The sequence below is a fragment of the Lissotriton vulgaris genome, chromosome 5 (assembly GCF_964263255.1).
Source record: "Lissotriton vulgaris chromosome 5, aLisVul1.2, whole genome shotgun sequence".
In the NCBI taxonomy this organism is placed as follows: domain Eukaryota; kingdom Metazoa; phylum Chordata; class Amphibia; order Caudata; family Salamandridae; genus Lissotriton; species Lissotriton vulgaris.
Genome location: NC_141693.1, coordinates 1,062,470,612 through 1,062,491,974, shown reverse-complemented (window position 1 = coordinate 1,062,491,974; position 21,363 = coordinate 1,062,470,612). Strand labels below are relative to the sequence as shown.

At 45.2% G+C, this 21,363-nt stretch overlaps 1 protein-coding gene across 3 annotated transcripts in view; it reads left to right on the top strand.

The window, feature by feature from the left end:
• The window catches only part of SH3PXD2A (SH3 and PX domains 2A), an 842,113-nt gene that overhangs the window by 365,434 nt on the left and 455,316 nt on the right, over positions 1-21,363 (top strand). For all 3 annotated transcript variants that reach the window (XM_086922729.1, XM_086922728.1, XM_086922730.1), the window contains 2 exons: positions 976-1,052; positions 17,889-17,980. In XM_086922729.1, the coding sequence (XP_086778855.1) occupies positions 976-1,052; positions 17,889-17,980 (169 nt within the window). The remainder of the gene's footprint in view (positions 1-975; positions 1,053-17,888; positions 17,981-21,363) is intronic.

Sequence of the window (21,363 nt, the reverse complement as noted above, 5' to 3'; positions counted from 1 at the left end):
CCTCCTACAGCAAGTCGTTGTAACGACTTGTGATGTAATCGTATGCGATGTAACAACGCAGTCGTTGTAATAACCGCGTTGTTATGGCATGTGAAGTAAACAATGTCTCCCCTCTCACCCCACCCTGGCAAAGTTATGTTTAATTAACAACAAACTTTTTGAACAATGTTATAAATCCAAAATGTTCACATTGTACATTCTGGCCTTATTTACCCTAAATATACCTCTAGAGAACACTTAAACTTATTAACACGTTTTTACACATAGCTGTATTTTTATTGACGTTATGGTCCTGGTGCAATTTTTTTAATCTCGAATATTAAAGGGTTTTATTGGGGGCTCCTACGAGCCCAGCGGTGGCGTCTGAGCAGAGTGGAGTAGGGTAAATCGCTAGGATAAGAGTTAAATACCCGCAGACTGTAGTAGTCGGTGAAACATTATGAATGTAGTGGGGTCCATGCCAAGGTAGAGTCTGACGATGGGAACGCCTTTGGAGTAGACAATCAAGATGGAAAGGGTGACTGTCACAGGTGTCTGACCAATCGGTGGCGATTTCTTTGGGAGACAAATGTGTCATTATTTATTTAAAGTATACATATATGTACATCCAAAACTGGCATTTAAGAACTCCATATTTGCTGGGAGCCTTGCTTTCTTTAAAAGTAGGATTTTGTTTTTGTCTGATTGGTGTATTTTTCAGCAGCATGTGGTCTCGCTCAGATACCCTGTGGTGTCCAAAGTTCATGGCCTACTTACATAAAGCAGGCTCCTACAGCAGGGTTAGTTTTCATTCTGCAGGCTATGAGGGGTTTAAAGAGCCTGTCCTAGAATGAAATAAAATGAAGTGAACACACCATTTATGTCATGTTCCCTTATGTGAATTGATTTATATTCTCTGTTCTGTAATACACAACAAATGTGACATGGAAAACGATGGTCTTTACTACAGATCTTTTCTTTATAATTTCTTTGCAGGCAAGGTCCTGTTCAGGAGGAGCCGCATTCGTGATGTAGCGGTGAGGAGGTTGAAGCCCATCGATGAATACTGCAGGGTATGATTAGTTTCCATTATTGTGCAAATGATCTTAAAGTCTCCAGTCAATGAAATGTGCTGACATCAGTGAGCAATGAAAACCCCAACTAAACACATTGGGGTAGAAATCAGAGATGGTAAAAGTAGAGACACTGTAGGCGAAGGTCACAGGGGAAGGAGTTGACAGGAAAATGGGCTACTGGCGTCAACATGAAAGGAAAAAAATAATTTCAATAAGTGATAAATACATGTTGATGAGTTTTGCTTCGATGTTTGTTGAGTTTAATTTTCCTGCGAAACCATTTATGATTGAACATATCGGCAGACAAGTTTCACACACCCTCAGAAAAGCCCTGTACAAAAGTGATTAGGACCAACTAATTGATAAATGTGCTTAAAAACATAAGGCATATTATACTCTAATGCCTCCAAAGTTAAGCTGGGCGTACTTAAGTGAACTTGGCCCAACTATTGGACTATATAGGGAGGTTCATTAAGTTTGAGAGCTATTTATACCATCTTATGCCACTGAAGTGGCCTCTGTGTATCTAGGAAGTTTTATTCTTAAAATTTGTATAGAGACCACACTCCGGGTCAGACGAACATAGAAAATGGGCTTGGGCACCAAAAGAAAACTGACCCCCATTAGTGAATTGGAAAGCTAAAAAAGTGGCCCATGATTGCAAATTAGGACAGTTTTAAACTTGTAAAGACATGATGTATAGGTGTTTTGTAAGGCATAGAAGACTGCATGGATCTGAACTTGCTGCACACAATGTTTTCAAATCTGGGAAATCAACATTAACCAACATTGGCAAGGCCAAAACATCTCGGCTATGTAAGAGCTGTTGTACTGTAGCATGGCTGCTGTTCAAGATGACTACAAGTTAGTGGCGTAAAGTGGAGTAGAAGAGAGTGGTGTGCAGTGGAGTGGCGTGGAGTGGACTGGCATACAGTAATGTAGAAGTAGCATAACATGGAGTGGCGTAAAGTTGTGTGGCCTAGAGTGCCAAGGAGTGGAATTGTGTGGAGTGGCGTAGTGGTGTGCAGTAGAGTAGGGTAGAGGCATGGAGTAGAGTGGCTTAGAGTAGAGTTGGCTGGAGTTGAATGGCATAGAACCGCATTGTGTGGAGTTAATTAGTCGTAGATTAGAGTGGCATCGAGTAAAGTGGAGTGCCATAGAGTGGAGCAGAGTGACGTGAAGTAGAGTTGAGTAGAAAGGCGTTGAGTAGAGAGGGGTAAAGTAGCTTTGAGTAGAGTGGCATAGAATAAAGCTGCATAGAGTGGGGTGGAGTTGAATGGCATTGTGTCAAGTGGAGTGGCTTAGAGCAGTAAAGTGGCGTAGGGTAGAGTGGAGTAAAGGGGAGTGGCATAGAGAAGAGTAGCATGGAGGGTTGTAGTGTGCCATGGAGTAGCAGGGTAGAATGGCGTAGAGTGGCATAGATTGGTGTGGTGTGGAGTGCCATATTATGGAATTGAGTGGAGTGGCATAGTGTAGAGTAGAATGGAGTGGTGTGGAGTGACGTAGAGTTGTACAGTCGTGGGTGTATGTAACATAAGTATCAATAGCGACAGCAGCAGGATGAAAGGTGAAAGCAACATAAATAAGAAGCCATATGCCTGTGTTAAAAGTAGGAAAGCACATTGCGTGTCCAGGAATAATACCGAACCACTTATAAATTAAATGAAAAAATAGTGAGTTGTAAAAGATGAGGAAGAAGTCCGATGAGGAAGAACACATGTACTTGGTCCATGCTCCAGGGAGGAGCAAACACAAGAAAGGAACTGAAGCCTACAGGAGAAAAAAAAGGAAAGATGGCAGATGAGGGATATCGAAAACAACTAATGATATTCTGGTGGCGGGTTGTAAACCCACTGAATTGCAAACAATACGTCTCGCATTACAGTGCATGTGCTATGTAGGTGAGACCTAAAAACCAGCCTAGCAGACCATAAAACATGCCCACAAACAGCCAAAAACTGCCCACCCATTACCTATCAGATGTTTCCGCGTAATTGTGGATTTGCCGCATATGCCACGTAATCCATCATATGCTGCATAATCTGCAGATTAAAAAAAAAAATGTATTGTTAATTTGCTCAGTACATCTTCTTTCACATATAATACAGTAAACACAAGGACACCCCTTTGGCATGGTAAAAACAAACATATTAACCGCTTTGACACAACCCTTTATCGACTGTTGCTGTATGCACCATAGGAAACAGCACGCCCTTTATTCATGTTCTTTCACCATAATCTCCAGATTTAAACAAAAACAATTTTTGTTTCTAGCTCAATTGGATCAAAAGTTTTTTTTAAATATAGTGACATGTTCCTGCGCAATGGGTGACTTTTTCAAAGGTTCACTGGTCATCTTGATCTTTTTGTGGTTTATTGCAGAATTTGGTTGTTAAACACGTACTAATTGGGTCAAATCTTTGCCCAGATATTATTACATGTGCAAAAAAGACAAAAAAAATGCAGAAACACTCTCAGAAAATGTACTAAATTACGCAGCATAATTGGCCTTTTCTTGCTGCTTAATTTAGTGAACCCTACCACATAATTTAGTCCTCCACGGCGCATAATTCCAGTGGCCCTGCCTTAAGGGCCAGCCCAACCCTGCCCACGTGCCTCTGGATTTCTATCTGTCACGATGTGTTTTATCCCCAGTCCCCACTGGTCTCCAAAGGGCACTCCCAGTGTCTAGAAAGTTTATTTTAGTTTCGGCCTACGAATAGAGAGAGCATTTCTGGTGGTGATATTTCTCCATATAGTTTTCAACATATGTTTAGTACCCACATACTACTGAAATTGGGGTTTCTCGGTATATCGAAAGTTTAGCTTCCTGTTGGACACCTGGATAACGCTCCCATGCCAGTGGAGTGGCCTTTGTCCGTCGTTAAGACGCGGGTATTTTTTCCTTCAAAGAGCGCTTGCCTTTCCTTGCGCTTTCATTCATAACTGCGCTGAAGACAAGAAGATTTGAGCTTATATTCGTTTTTTATTCTCCACGGACACCGGTGCTGTGCCGCTTTGCATGACGTCACTCTTGCTGTTGGCGCCCTGACTAAAGACAACCGTGTTGCGTTAGATTCAGGGCTCAGCTCAGTTCAAACTCGAACATGACGTGTTCATGCCCATGGCTTAAAACATGATCCCTGCGGTTACAAAATAAAGGCCCCCTTGTGCCCGGTAGTCCAGTATCGCTATCTCAGACAGGAAGTCTACTGAAGGCAAGGGAGAAGTAGTGTCACGAGTTCACCCAACAGGCGCGCTCCATCTGAGAGGAGCCATTTACTGCCTTCAGTGCAGACGCGACTTGTGACCTCTCTGGCCCGGAAATGACCGACTGCATTCAGATCATCTGAGTGCCAAATGCATAGATTATATCCTGTAACCCGTCAAAAAATTGAATTATCCCCGTCGGCGTTTCTTTTCTGGCCCTTGCACTCTTTTTAAACATCTTCTCCTCTATGACAACATCTTCTCCTCTATGACAGATTACAGAATTGCCCTTATCTATGTATGTTGATGCTTTCTAGCATTTGAACTATCGAGTATTAATCAGTTTACCTTATGTGGGGGCTCATGAGTTACTTCTGGTTTTTGTGGAAGTTTTGTCTCGTTGCATTATCTGATTATCCTTGTCACAGACAAGTAACACAAAGAAGCATTCCAATGGTCAGCACAGTAGTATTGGAACAGAAACCTTCATTGTTGTATAAGCCAGCTGCAGTACTGTAAGGTCCCGTTCGGAAAGCAGACCAGTCTCAGTACAGACCCAACACATTGCTCAGCAGCCCAGCTGCCGTACAGAAACATCCCCTTGGTATGTCATACAAACGGTACTAAAATATCGCATTCAGTACAGGCACAACACGTTGTTACAGGACAGCAGATCCGCAGCAGTACAGAAACATTCCATTCTAACTGAAGACCAGCCATAACGCGGCCACATCACATTGTTATAGCATACTAGCACACTAATCAAAATACCGAACCATTCCATTGTTACATCAGACCAGTAACCGAACAGAAACACCCCATTCGGACAGCACACCAGTCACAGTAGTTGCCTTCTTCCCGCTGCTGCTATTTTCTTTGCCGATGCTTGTAGAATTGCATCGGCTTTGGTAAAACCGGTAGCGGTGGGTGTCCATCTTCGTATTTTATTCTGTGTAATTCGAAGATGGCAAATATGTTGTATGTAGACTCAAAAGGGAGCCAACTTGTAAAGGTATAACGATAGGTATGCAAAATAAGTTTGTTATACCATTCCAAAAAGGCCACCACTGTGTAGCTAGATGCAACATGGCAGCCATTTTGACATGTTACTTTGTATACTTATTTTTATACCATTCCAAGATGTGCGTCTTATTGTGTTTACTGTATAGACGCAGTGTGGTGACCTTGTTTCAAGATGGCCATACAACACAACTGGCTTTTTTAGTGTTTGCTTCACAATTCTACAAGCGTTGGTAAAGCCAATACCAGAAAACATTTGCAAGTAATGTGAATGCATGGCCGATTGGCTTTGCCAATGCTTGTCTGCATTTGGGAATGACATTTTTTTCTAAGTGATCGCTGATCATTACGGATTTTCAACCTGAATGTTTAGCTACTACTTCCACAATAGTATATTATTTCATTTGCGTGTATAAAGACTTAAAAAGTAAAATTTTTCAAAGCACATATTGTAGCTAAAAAATATAATCAAATAGTGGAAACTAACTGTAGGGCAAGAGTCAAGGTATGACTTGAGAGCTTGAGTGTTCATTGAAAAAAGTCTATGTGCTAATGATGCAAGCACATTGCCCAAATTTAATTCCTTAAGGGAAAACATTGATTTAAAAAAAAAATGTTATTATAAATTGCCTTGAGCTTTGTTCATTTTAAGATGAAATTGAAGGATGAGCGTCTAGTGGTGATCATCTCCACTTTTCCCCGTCATCTTGTCTTGCCATTTTGCTGGAGTTTTGGCGACTGTGTCCAGTCTTTGTTGGTAGGGTTTTCATTACAGCTGAGTGGTGGGCTAAATGCAGCAATCGTTACTTCAGACTCCATGTCCTGGTTACTTTCTTGTGTGTCACTTTAACTACATCCAGTAGTTTAGTGAATTGATTCAGATTTTATTTGATATTTTTGATGTTTTCCTGAATATTAATATTTGATCTTGTGCCTGGATGTGCTTTCCCTATTCTTTTTTTTTTTTAGAACCTAATTTAATGATTTGTGGTTCTATACCCTTATTATGGTGGAAAGTGCCAGTTCTGAGACTCCGCCTGTCCCCTCGCTGGACCCACAATGTTTTAGATATCACCACAGCTGAGTCTCGACCTTGAGTTACTGCAGAGGCAGTGCATCCTGAAGAGGTATAACAAGACTCCTAGAAATAAAGAGGACTTCAGACGTTCAAAGGGAAGATTATTTTCCTTCTCTTCTTTTGATTGGATGCAGATGCGCTTGTCCCTACCCTCCTTCTTGGTCCAGCCTCCTTCTGAGAAGAAGTGCTTTATCCAGGACAGACAGATGAATCCGTCAACAGGGAAACTTTTTATCAACTGAATAAAAGGATGGCTTACAGGATCGTGTGTTGCACACTGCTATATACACCGGTTACACACCGCAGAGCTTCTGCGGTGTGGGCATGTTTGTTCCCTGATAAGCAGTGTTTGAAGATACCAAAAGAGTATATATTTGGGGCAAAAGAGAATTTCTACAGGTCAAAGTGCACTTTCGGTAGATGAACATGATTACAATGTAACTATTTTTGGCAGATAAACTATTGTTTAAAGTAACATTCTCAGAAACCTTGGAGGCAGGCTGTTTTACTAAATCATTAGCTAACAAAAATTGACAAAGCCAGTAAGTATGAATTTAATGTGCCAACCCTTGTAAAGACAGAAATGAGGAAGGCTGCCTTTGTGCATGTCTTGGCCATGAGCAGTTGATAGAGTCTGGGAGGTCTAAAATAATTTCTCATGCTTTCCAATTCAGACACTCACTGCAGGTGGAGTGGTGCGCCTAAACTGCCAACAGCTTTAGGAGAGCGGAAAATACTCTTTTGTGTGGAGCCAAGACTTGATTGGCAAGGTCTCATGCCAATGGCTGAAAGAGTCTGGTCAATAAAAGCTAATGGTTGTGTTGCAGTGGAAATCCCACGGTAATCTCCCTTTGGAAAATCTAGGAAATGTGGCACCATTACCTCTGATTACCGTTACGCTGATTTCCGCTGAAGGTTAATGGATCTTTGCCACCGTTTATGACCAGAGAGCTCCTACATAAACATGAGCAATTCATAAAATGCAAATAAAGATTTTAGCCAATAATGAGCAGTTTTAAAGGTATTAATTTTCTAAGCAAATTTAAGAATCTCTGACTCTTCATTCAGTAATCCGGTATCAATCTGGTTACAGAATTGATAACAGAAAAATTAAGTTAGCACAAAGCATCATCATTTGCAAACCGCACATTCCATAAAGGAAAAAAATTCTATTCTAAGACAATGGAGCTCAAACGATGTCAGTCAGAACTCCTGAAAAGTTCCAGAAGCAAGAGTGAGTTAGCATAAGCCAATCAATAATTAATAAAGGGACGGACCAGAAGCCCACTGTATATATATTGGAAACAATAGAATAGCATAGAAATATGCATAGTCAGGGCCACACCTAGAAAGTAGGTTTTATCCTGAGGCAGTCTGCATATCTTCAACTTCATGCATCCAATATGGGGAGAGGGCCTTTTTGGTATGAATACTTTCATTTGCAGTGTATTGTTCACATCATCTTTTAAGGACAAATGTGGTATTTAAAGAGAATGAATTCTAAAAGCTGTACAAACTACTGCTTTGTTCCCCCAATGTTTTTTGCAGTTGTGGAATTAATGGAGCAAACAGTTTTGGAGACGGTGAGAAATGTGTTCTAGTGATCACATTGTTGACTGTGAAATCAGGAGATTTAAGTTCAAATTCTCTCTACCCTCTCTCTTGACGTGTGGCTCAGTTCTTGAGGTTCTTTGTTTGTCAGAAGACTGGTATTGCTAAGACAAGCTCTACTTCCCAGGAATAAGCACTAATAATACAGCAGTACATACAAAAATGTGAACGTTGATGGCCTCGGAGTGTACCTGTTTAAAAGTTCTTTTTGTAGGTTAGCCATGGACACAGCATTGATGTGTTCTGCAAGTGCCAGAAGGCTGTCTGCCACTCATTCATACATTTTTCTACTACCTTTTTTGTTGGTGCATTTCTCTAGTTTTCTGTTGTCCTGCCTGTCCGAGTCAGGCTGGTGTGTTGAGAAATTTTTGGTTAGCCTGACAGACTGCAGTTGCTGAAACGGAAGGAAGGATGGGAAAGAGCTGAGTGCGCCAAGTATCGTGAGATGCAGTCCAAGCATCAATTGGAGAGTGTTGGACCTGGTCCTTTTGGCAGGTTCACCCCTAGACTTTTTGCTTTTTCCTAGCCTGTTTCTGAGACCTGGTGTTGGTGATTTCAGGCCTCTGCGCACTTTTTCACTGTGGTACAGTGTAAAGTGCTTGAGCTCTCTGTGTATGTGTGGTGAGTGACCTGCCCTCTCATAGGAATGAATGGGGAATATGTATGCCCATGGTAGTTCCTGATGTGTGGGTGTGCAGGGGCGAGTTTCGTATGAGAGAACTCGTGAGACTGAATGCTGCGAAATGGTATTTGCGGCATGATTGTGTCTAGTCTAGAAGTGCCACTTTTAGAAGTTGGCATATTTGTGTAATTTGTGTCTGGCGTGTGATTGGCTGGTGAGCCTGGGTCAGGAGTGCCTGGGCCTGCTTGTGGATTGACTGTCTGGTTTGAGGGTGACAGGGGCTGGAGAGCCCAGGAGGTTGTCTGAGTCAGCCCATGGATGAAAGGCAGCATCTGCTGCCAGGGAATAGGGAGGAGATGGCACCTGATAGTGAAGGGCTGTGCCTGCCTGACCACAATGCTGGCTCCACCCCCCCCCCCCGCTGGGCGACTGTCACCTCTGTCCTTGATACTGAAGGGACTTCCCTATAACCAGTTCTAGCTGGTTCTCACACTGCCTACACAAAGACTTCAAAGACTTTTCTGTGTATAAGAAGGGGCTGTGTCCCCTTCCAAAATGTTCTTGTTTCTGACTTGAATCTACCAGGGGCGGGCGCTGCCCAGCCCCTGGATGCCTGGAGGACTTCTGGTGGACCCCTCTGCCTTGCCTGGGCTGATGGGGGACTGTGCTTTGCCCTGGAAACCTGATGGGCCTATCTTGAACTCTGGAGACCTTTTGCTGGGTCCCCTTTGCTTCCCTTGCTGCTGGACTTTGCTGGTAGCACTGGGGGAGTGCTTTGTTTGAGGCAGAGACCTTCTTTTCTTTGCTATAGCCTTGGAAGTGCTTGATTTGTCTTCCCTAGCGCTTGGGAACGCTTTTTGCTTTATATGAGCGTGTCTCTGCCCCGCATTTTGAGTGGGGAATTGCAGGTGCCACCCTGCTTTTTGCCCGATATCTCTATATTTTTATTTATGGGTGCCACCCCATTTATTTTATTGCCTAACGGGTGCTCACCCCGTTTCTACTTTTATTTTGAATACCGAGGGTGCCCAACCCTCGTTATGCCCCTTTGTTCACCGCCGCGGCCCGAGCTGTGTGTATGGCCGCGGAGAGAAGAAACCGAAGGAGTTGAGCCCTGATTGGCTCAGAGAGACGAGCCCCCCTCAGCGTGCCGCGCTGTGATTGGCGGGCCGCGGGAGGCTCGCCCTGAAGGCCGCGCTGGGGTTGGTGCAGCACCGGAGGCTGCGCCGACTAGCCGCGCTGTCATTGGCTGGCCGGCCCGGGATGCCTTGTTGACGTCTCCCCGGGCCGCGCCGTGATTGGCTGCTGGCCCGAGGAGCGAAGAAGATGGCGGCCGTTGCGGGGCTCCCGTGACCGAGAGGGAGCCCCGAGAGAGGTAGCATGGCCTGCTGCGTGAGGAGCGTGCGAGCCAGAGAAAGCCCGGTCCCGAGATGGGGGACCGGGTGTGGAGCGTGGCGGGCGTTCGTAAAGGCGGGGCTCCCATGAGGAGAGAGAGCCCCTCTGAAGAGTGATGCCTGCCTGACTGGCCGCCTGCACCGAGGAGCCACCGGTGAGTGGTGCAGAAGGGAAGGGACACATTATCGGTGTCCGCCCCCCCCAGTAGCGCGATCTCGCGCTTGTCGGCATTAGGAAGCCACGAGGGCTTCAAGGGCAGCCCCGGTTGGCAGTGGGTCGCCCCAACGTGGCAGTAGAGCCCAGAGAGGCTCTGGAGGCATGCTCTGTTCTTTGGAGCCCCGAGAGGCTCCCGCCCCCATTTTTGATTCACGAGCCCAGCGAGGCTCGAGGTGCCATGGATTTCAGAGCCTGAGGGCTCCATGGTGCATTTATAGCTTTAGAGCCTGTGTGGCTCCAACGTTTGGGGCACGTGACATGCCCAGAGCCTGTGTGGCTCCAACAGTGGGTGCAGTTTGCGCCCAAGGGTCAGTGAGGACCCTGTCGCAGTTTCTTTGATGATCTCCAGCTGCCCAGCAATTAGGTGGCAGCTGCACCGTTTAGGCGCAAGATGGAGAGCGAGTCCCTGAGAGGGACAGAGATGGCACAGAGGTGCCCGGCCAGTCACAGCTGCGCAGCACTTAGTACCAGCTGCACCGTTTAGGTCTTGGGATTTCACAGGTGCCCAGCTAGTAGTGGGCACTTGCTACGTTTAGGCTTGTGCTTGGACTGGTGCTACATGGCAGCGCGCCCTGACATTGGACACAGGGCGTCTGAGCTCCAACAAGGCCAGTTGGCCTAGGGACTGCCACAGGTGGTGGCTTATGTAAGTTGTGCGCAATGTGGTTACCTGCTATGTTTAGGATGGTAATTGCCTACTGTGTGTTTTTGCGCTGTTGTATTGTTCTGGCACCTCTGAATGTTTTTATGCGTCATGTGTCTTCCTTTTCCCTGCGCTGCACCTCTGAATGTCTTAGGCATCATGTGTCCTCTTGCGCTGCACCTCTGAATGTATTTTATTGCATCATGTGCTTTGTTCTGAACACCGCTGAATGTATTTTTATGCATCATGTGCTCTGTTCTGAACACCGCTGAATGTGTAGGTTTATGCATCATGTGTTTCCCTTTACTACACCGCTGAATGTGTTTTCATGCATCATGTGTAATGTGTTGTGCTTGTACCCCTAAATGTTGTGTGATACTTAGGTGGTTGTTCTTTTCAGTACAGGTGGTCCTAGTGAGGTCCTGGTCTCCTGCGTGACATGCTCCTAAGGTGTTTAGGGTTGCGTAATGTGTGCTTACCTGTTCCCAGTAGTTACTGGATGTGATTTATAACTGTTACTGTGTGCTACAGTGATTTTATATTCTTTTTTTCTAATTTCTGACAGTATATCATTTCTACTAAGTGCTGATTATGACAGTGGCCCACGTGGCCCTGTCTTGTGAATATTGCCCGTGCCAATTGGCACAATGTACATGTGTGATTCTATCTGATATGTTTTGACAATACAGAAGTTATTTTTATATAACCTTGTGTGGAGTTCCTTTTTGTGGTGTGCCTAGGATGTTGTTGCTGTTGTGTGCTGGCGCAAATGCTTTACACATTGCCTCCTAGTTTAGCCTTACTGCTCGTGCCAAGCTACCAAGGGGGTGAGCAGGGGTTATCTTGGCGTGTGACTCCCTTGCCCTGACTAGAATGGTGGTTTCTGCCTGGCTTTGGCGTCAGCCTTAGCCTACCAGAAATAGCCAGTTCTAACAGAGAGCATTGTAGATTTACAGAGGAGGTCCAGAATTCCATCGCACAAATGATTTTTAAAGTGTACTCATTGGTTGCCAAAATTGAGTATCATTTTGAGCCTTTTCAGAGTAAGGCAATAAAGGTATGATACCACCATGGTGCCTCCTGCTCCTTGTGAAGAAGAGTTGGCAGGGTGGTTAAGTCAATGAAGCTGGTGCTTTGTGAGGATATTTCATTTCCAACCTTGCAGACTTATGTATCATTTTTTAGATGTTTGGAATTCCAGCCTGCTGCTATTTAGAGTATCAAATAGTAATGGTACTAGCATCCCTCAGTGCCCATCAATATGAACATTGCACACTCAATGGCCGTGCAGCCTCCTCAGACTGCCAGCCAGTGACTGCCCACACACTACCCACGCGTATCCGCTCTTTGCCCCAACCACCAGTGCAGTCTTCTCAATGTCTGTCTGTGTGAGCCTCTCACATTGCCTACCAGTGCTAGCTCCCTTCATGCTGCCCTTCAGTGCCATCACAACACCCGGCCATCAATATGCGCTTCTCGCACTGTCAACAGGTGTCCTCTCCGCATTGTGCTCCTGCAATGCCAGCCTCTTGCACTGACCTTCAGCAGTGGCGTAACGGAAGTTGAGGGGGCCCCCTACAAATTACATGGAGAGGCTCCCCTTCGGAGTCAGGAGCTCTCAGGCCAGGGTACTGTGCTGAGGGGCCCCTGGTGCCATTAACCGTAAATACTAGATTCTTGCACTTCTAAAAGGGCTATCTTCACCCACTGCTTATTAGTGCCAGCTCCCTGCATTTCCCATTAACGCCAGTTCTCCAAATCCCCTCCTGTGCAACCTCCACCCACTGCCCATCAGTGCCAGTCCTCCCATTGCCCACAAGGGCGGCTTGTGTTTTCACCAAACCTGTCCTGGACTCTGATGTTGAAGTTTACACTCAGTGGCTGATCAGTCCCTGTCAGTGGCGGCTGGTGACATTTGAAAGTAGTGAGGCGTAAAAGTTCAGGATGAGTGTCACCAATTTTGTATTGTGCCTCTATCAATAAGCTGTTGTCTGATGCACACTGGAGCAGCTTTACGCTTGCCCGACCTGCTATCCCACTCATAACTGTAACCCATGGGTCACGCTGCTTGAGGCTTGGACCACAACAGGCACGGGTCTCTGAGGGGAGGGAGGCTGGCGCAAAGCAGAAAACCCCCAACCTTCCCATGCCCAGTCCACCTGGCATCTCGCCTTACAGATGGCGAGGGTGGAGCTCATGAAGACGTGGTTGGGGGCCACCCCAGGACAAGGTTCTTCTCGAGGGAGAAAGAAGATGGGGCCGAGCCTCCCCCAGCCACCCCCCCCCCGCGTCCATCCCCGTGCCATGGTTACCGGGTGTCTGTCACCATGTAGATGTTGAGCGTGGAGTTGTACAAGACGACCATCTCGGGGGCATTGGGGCGCAGGGAGCGGCTCGCTGGCTCCTCGGCGGGCACCTGGGGGAGCAGGAAGAGGCGCAGGATTAATAATTCACAGGCCGCCGGGTCCATCCGATACCCAGCAGTAATAAAACACCCGTGGAGGGGGCACGTGACTGGCCAAGAGGGTGAACACGCGGGAGGGTGGACTTTGTACACGCCATGTGGAGACCGGGGAAGCCAGTGTGCAGTCTGTCTCGGCATGCGTACACTCTGTGTAATGCCCAGGAACAGACTTTAACTGCCCCAGGAATGACGTACTGTGTGTTTTCTCACTCCCGCAAGTTAACAAATAATTATAATGTTTGCAGTTCTGGCTGTGTACCATCAAGCATAGGAGAAACAATCACAAAGTCAGATCACGCTGCAGAGTCGGTGAGTTTATGCATGAAGATACGTGACCCTCGACAAGGCAAAGTCCCCATTCGCTGTGGAGCCACTAGCAACAAGCTTGTATATTTAATTAAAGACACAGAAATGTAACAAATCGAAATAAAGAAATGTATAGTCAACTAAACTACTGTAAAACTACACAACACAACAGTGCCACATTACTTATCTTTCCTAAACTACAAAACTTTAAAGATAAATCAGTGTGAGGACCAGCTGCACTTGATACATGTACCGGGTACACGGAGCATGTATCATCCGAGCACTTTACATGCGACGTTGACGATAATAAATAATAAAATATAATAAAACTTACCTTGGCTTCAGTTCCCGCTTTTCTCCCGAGACTGCAGACTCCCGAATCCCGCCGTCCTGGATTTTGAAAACGTCTGGGCTCTCGTCAACAGGAAGGCTGCAGGCAGCCTCCCTCCCCTCCACAGCAGCCAGCGCTGTGATTGGTTCGGCCGGCTGCCCTACCTACGTCATTTCTCTCTGTATGCCGCAGCATACAGAGAGCAGGGAGAGTGGGAGGGGTTACTCGAGGGCAGGGGGGAGCGGCTTGCCCACTGTTCTAAATACTGTCTGTTTGGCAGCCTCTCAGGCTGCCCAAACAGACAGTATTAACAACAGTGGGGAAGCCGCTCCCCCCTGCCCTCGAGTAACACCGCCCACTCTAACTTCTGCTTTCTCGTCGTGCGAGAAGGCAGAAACAAATGCTAGTTATTACGGTAATAACTACCATGTGGTTTCTGCCTTCTCGCATGGCGAGAAAGCAGTGTGGCGGTGCCCAAACGCCCCCATGGACGAGCCGCCACTAGTCCCTGTCCTTACCCATGAGGTGGCCTCCACTGCCCCAAATGGAGATTTCTTTTCAAATGAAAGCTTAGCCTTATCTTCTCTTCTCTCTCTGTTGCCGACCCTCTTCTCTCTATTCTATAACCGTGCCCTTGTCTTTCCCTCTATCTTAATCCCCGCTCTACTCTTTTCTATGCTTCTCTCTGACACATTATCCTCCTGGTATGCCGCATGTTTGTCTCGCCCTTCCATTTCATAATCTTCCTAAGTTCTCTACCTCTTGCTTCATCCTTCTCATCCCCACTTACCCCTTCCCTTAGAGGTGTCTCGCTCTTTACCTCTCTTCGTCATCTCTTCCTCCTTCAGCAGAAACTCTCTGTCTTCACCACTCCTGTACTACACAAATGGGAGTCTAGAGGGAAGACAAACAGAACTAGGACGCCCTCCACTCTGAAAGCTAATAAACAACACCAGTCCTAGTCCTCATGGTAATATTCATTTGCTGGACTGTAAACATCCATGGTCGAAATTCGTTATCCACGGGATCTCTTAAGTCTGAAGAAAATCCTAAGATGTTTCAATCTATTGCCTCTTTAAAATAACAACCTCTCTGATAAATACAAACAAGACAGCACAGACAAAAAATGTGTGAAAAAGCGAGATGGCACCTCACGGGCGCACCACCAATGGGACCCCTGGTTGGTACTCACCAGGATGGCCCTGTTCTCATCATCGGTGCCATCAAGCTAAAACCAAAAAAGTGTCTCGACCCTCAAAAATAAAAGGACAGTGGATGGTGCAGTGGACACAACTTATATGTGACAAAACTAACAACATGTAACATTTAACATATAAGTCACTGAGCAACTGGGGCCATAAACTTTTATTCTCATTCCCTTCTCTGTTGCAAAACAGTGAACACACATATACTAAAAAAGAAGAGAGAAAATACTACCAATCGATTCTCTCTCTACTTACAGCCGACATGTTTCATTGCCTTTGATTTTTCGGCAATTTCTTCAGGGCAATATATTTTAAATGCCACTGCAAGGGACCCGAGGGTTGAGAGGACGCCGACCGCTACTCTGACACCGTAAATTGCTTGAAACGGGGAGTAAGGACCATGCTCACTTAAGGGAGCTGGATTTCGATTTTAACACAATTTCACCACTGGTATGAGAGACAAATCTGCAAGCAGGCACCCAAGCTTCAGTGTCCCTTGCAGTGGCATTTAAAATATATTGCCCTGAAGAAATTGCCGAAAAATCAAAGGCAATGAAACATGTCGGCTGTAAGTAGAGAGAGAATCGATTGGTAGTATTTTCTCTCTTCTTTTTTAGTATATGTGTGTTCACTGTTTTGCAACAGAGAAGGGAATGAGAATAAAAGTTTATGGCCCCAGTTGCTCAGTGACTTATATGTTAAATGTTACATGTTGTTAGTTTTGTCACATATAAGTTGTGTCCACTGCACCATCCACTGTCCTTTTATTTTTGAGGGTCGAGACACTTTTTTGGTTTTAGCTTGATGGCACCGATGATGAGAACAGGGCCATCCTGGTGAGTACCAACCAGGGGTCCCATTGGTGGTGCGCCCGTGAGGTGCCATCTCGCTTTTTCACACATTTTTTGTCTGTGCTGTCTTGTTTGTATTTATCAGAGAGGTTGTTATTTTAAAGAGGCAATAGATTGAAACATCTTAGGATTTTCTTCACCACTCCTGTGCCTGGGTCCTACATCACCAGTGAGCCTGCCTGTGCCTCATAGTGGCAGCCAGGAGAAGGGATGAGGGGCTTGTGATCATAGGTGTCTGTGCAGCAGACTATTTATTAGAGGAAGTCATAAACAGTACTGATGTCCTTTGTTTATCGCTCTCAGTCAGGGTCACACCCCATTTTACATGCATGCATATTTAGGAAAATTACCCCCTACCCATTTAAACAGACTGATTCTCCAACAAGACCCGATATTAAACTTATAAGGTTTACTCCCATGTGTTGAGAAAATGTTCAGGTTTTTTATTTTACAGCTGATTCTAGGAATATTTTCTGTGACAGTCACAAATACCCAGGCGTAGTTCTTCAACTACATTTATCAATTCTGGGTCCCTTACATGTGAAAGTTAAAGGTTGTTTTCTTTTTTTTTTTGATCCAAGAGGAAAAACAATTCCCCATTGAGGACTTTCTTATTCACACCCGCACCCATTTTGAGGGTCTGCCCTGCCCATTTCCCATTCCCACTAGAGATATGAATGTACAACTACCCTTCACAAGAGTAAACCTGCTTCCATTTTATTAGGGGTGGGGGAGGCGAGGGGGGAGGTAGGGACCCTGAAAAAGTGCCCAACTTGACTTGTGGGTGTCAACAACTTGCCAAGGGCCATTACCACTTTGAAATGCCCACTACTCGCACCTGTGAGCAGATTTACTTACCTGTGCATGCGAGTAAATCTATTTACAAGCATACGTCCTCGTTATTTGAACCATAAACGTATATTACAGTTGTCATTCTCCCAGTTCATGTTCCTGTCTTCAACAATGCCTCCCTTTGTTCATGCAGTCTCAGTACATAGATGCCTTTGGAGGGCGAGTGCTTAAAGGTTCCCTCTCTAAAACTGCCCATTTGCACACCTGAGTAATTAGCAGCCTTAAATTAACGTGCATCATAGCTAGTGAATTTGATTACACAGCTGAGCTGGGACATCATTTCCTGATTCAGGAACTGTCACGACCATGGCAGGTTGAGGCTTCATACTACCCTCAACGGCACATTCTCCCCATAGAGTCCGTGTGGGCAAATGAAAACATCTGAAGCACAACATCAATAACTGTTCTCTACACAAAAGCCCAAACTATTAATGTTGTCAATGCCTCCTGATCTACACACATGATTGGAGAAGAAAAACCGGTGCGCCACGAGGCTTTTGGCTGAATTTTTTTCTTTTTTTTCTTTATTCTTGTCCCAATTAGTCTACAGCTGCTGGTGCTCTCAGCTTCCCGAGCTATCGTTCATTTCCGTCCTGTTGCATTTTAGTAAATAAATCAAGCCGGCCATTTCCTGTTATCTTCTCCCTGATGCTTTTCCTCTCTTTCTTTCCCTATCTGGAGGTCGCCTCCTTCCTTCCCGCGGCTTCCTCCTACATCACTTCCTGTTCTCTGCCTGTGTGGTTGTCCTTAGTCTGCCCATCCTTGCACGTCCCCGAGTTTACAGGCATCAACAGTTGTCATCAATATTATTCAGTGAGAATTCCCATACTTCCGCTTGTTAGCTGTTTAGCGATGTTAATGTTTGGATCAGCCTCTTTACATTTTCGCTGACGTGCTGATAGGACTTAACGTGAATCTCTTGCCCTTGTAGGTGTTTGCATTTTTTCTAGTTTCTTTTAGTTTGTCCCTCTCTGGGCAGCTTGTGTTTCATGACACACTTATGTTTGTCCCTTTGTGCTTCCATTACAGGCGCTTGTCCGGCTTCCTCCTCACATCTCTCAGTGTGATGAAGTACTGAGGTTCTTTGAGGCTCGGCCAGAAGACCTGAACCCTCCCAAAGAGTAAGTGTGACGTGATATCAACCAGGGTCAGACTAAAAGTGGCCCACATTTGCAATTGGGGCCGTTTTGAAATTGAACAGACCCGCTCTATAGGTGTTTTGCAAAGTATGCAAGACTACATGCAGTTGTGCTTGCTGCAGGCAGTGCTTGTTGTAATATCAAGAAAATCAACAGTTAAAGTCATAAACAGTCTAAAAAACAGCCCACACACTGACCTATCAGACCCGCCCTTCTGCCGAATATTAGTGACCATTACATTTTTACATAAAGTCCCTATATGCCAACAAGTTGATTTAAAAAAATTGAAAGCACCTCAGCAGTTTAAGTACAGTGAGTGTTGGAAGTGTGTATCAAGGGTGGGTTTTCATCCTGAGATGATATAGAATTGGAAACAGCAAAGAGTTGACTTTAGTTCTGCCTTCATTGAGCTTCAGCTTTACTTGCGTAACAGTCTCCCCATAAAACATACTGTAATGAGATTTTAAAATTGTATGCCTCTTTTGCACCATTGGAGGGGATAGGTGTCGGGGCAGAAGAAAATCTCTCATCCTATACTTGCCAAAAAGCTGATATTTTGTTTTTTTAATTATGAATGTGTATGCAATGATGGTTGGGTGTGTTTGCCCCTTATGTGCGTTTATAGTTGTTTAGGTATGTACTGACTGGAAAACAATGATGGCTGATGCGTCATGGCTGACCCTTATTTGCAGCAGACGACCATACTGCTGGGGTGGTAGTGCTGCCCAGAACACAATGGGAATCCATCATTGCCTGTAGTGTCTAAAACAGTAGTACCAGATAGAACTTCCTTTAGACCCCTTTTATTTTTCCAGTTGATCTAGGAAGAAGTGTGGCCTACACGTGCGTACTTCCCCACAAGAGACTTGCAGACTCCACCTGTTCATTTACACAAACCAGAGTCTGTGGGAGTCCACAAAACGGGGAGTGGGCAAGACAATATGGCCTATCTTGGAAAATCTGGGCAGCTTGATGGGATGTACCACTAGCGACACCATTTCAGTCCTTTGTAGCAAACAGAACAATGCTAAAAGACTGATAAAGGGAAGGTACTGCCCAAGCTGGTTAAAGAAAGAGAAGCAGGTGTGTGTTGGAAACAAGCCATCTTACTTTAGGGTGGGAGCATCCACAAATAATGTAATGCATTGAAAACCTTCAGAATGAAGAGCTTCAGGAGTGGCCTTAGCTTGTAAGTAGTTTGCAGTGGGAAACCCCGGAGAGGTCACTTTTCGGGTATTTTCAGCTAGATGACAAGGGCATTGAATCTTGTGGGAGCTGTGGGTGCCTTCTCCGTGGATTAATCTAACCCATGTCTGATGGTTCCATCCATATAGCTCATAAATGGCCAGCCAGCCGGAAGAGGATCTTAAATGGGGAAACATTGGGCGTAGAACTAGATAGGACCAGGATGTTGATACCAGTAGTATACTTGTGATTAAGGTGAGTAAAACATACTAGCATGTGTATAATCCACAGGATTACATCCAAGCCTCAGTCTCATTTTGGGAATTGGTCAGTCGCAATACTGTTTTGGCAAAACCAACTGGCTCACATACTGACCAATCACCTTGGCTGAAAACAAGGACATGCCTGAAACAGATGGTTTTAGTGGGTGGGGAGGAACACACCACCCAAAGTATCCCCCATGGTCAGATATCAGAAGTGGTAAAACAGTGCCCCATTCCATCGCTCAGCTCGGTGTGAGAGTTGGACTCTGTCTCACCCATTTACCTACTTGTCATACGTCATGGATAGTAACTCTAAAAAACCCTCAAATGGTCAATATACAGCAATAGTGACAGCATGAATAATACCCTGCTGTGTATTAATAACAGAAAGGATGCAATTAACAAATAAGTGGTGCCCACTTAATTGTATAATTGATTAATCAACACAGTTGCACGTCTGGATCAGTTATGCCAGAGGCTGGTATGAAATTCAAAGTAGCAAATTTTGACAAGCACCTTCAAAGTTCTGTCAGATATCTGGGAAGCTAGAGTTCAAATGGCTCCTCTTCCCCCTCTAAGTAGTGAAAATATTCAGTCTGCCACATGATCCCCTTTTCCGGACATTTTGCCTCCTGCATTGCTCTGCGTGCATAAGCAGCAAAGCCGTTACAGGTAGTGAAATGTCTGGGAACGGAGCAAGTGTAATAGTGGTGGGTATGGAGGAATGTAAAGGTAACCCCAAAAGTAGTCTCTGCTGTGGCTAAACTTAAGGTCCCCCCCCAATTAAGTTTTGTTGGGCAGACTACTATATTGGCAGGTGGGGGGAAGACTGTCACCTTTGCAATGGAGTACCTTCTCCGCCACTTAGTTTGGCAACACCACATATATGTGGTATTACCTCAAATGAGCGGATACCACCAAACATGGAGTATTCAGTAATGAGTTGATTCCTGGTGGCAATAATGATTCTACTGAATTTCAAAGTTATTCTTTTACTCTGAATGTCGTACACCTTTGATCAATCTTACGATTATGAAAAGATACATCATCTCTGATGAGATTCAAATCTGGATCTGCACACTACAGATCTCTAGAAGTTCCGCTTGAGTAAGGTCATGTGTATAATCTGCTTTGGTGCCAAATGAATACCGATTGAGAAGGTTGCACATTTCTCCTTGTAGGGTTCTCAAAATATTTTGTTGATACCACACTGTGTTTTAACCTCATCAGAGCTTCGAACGTTCAGCGCCCAGTGCTGAACGTTTGAAGAACGAATGCTGGCTCGACGGCCAACGGTCGTGCGCAGCACTGGGGAGGTAGTGCTCGTGACGACCGTTGGCCGTCTGCAGCAGTTAAGGGGTTAAATCAACCATGAGTGTAGCTCTCTTGCGCCCAAGAGCATCCCTAATCACTTACCTCTATATTTAATTTTTCTCCCTCTTCCTGACAAGCATACACCTAAGTTCTGTATCTGGTCCAGTTATCAAGCGGGCAGCATTGAATCCTCTGTGGACCCTCCCACTTCTGCTTCAACATCTTAACTCCTCAGGGAAATTGTACAGAACATTGTCAATGACGCAGCTGCTGCAATGCACACCTCTCTATCACGCACAACTGGTTTTCTCCCCTCTCTTTGTACTTTAGGGGAGAAGCAAACTGTGTAGTGCTGTACAGAAACTGAACTGAACACATACAAATACAAACAATGACCGACCCGATTGATGACGGAGGATGCACGAAACACTTAAGAGTTTTTGTGTATTTAGGCATGGGTATGTAGTTATTTAGTTAGTTATTTAGGTATGGTCAACCTAGCAGAGAACAATGAAGAGCTGTGCAAGGGGGCATGAAGGTGCAAGAATTAGGAGTGGGCACATTTCATGTATGTAACTGGGGAAGGATACAGAACTCTTAATG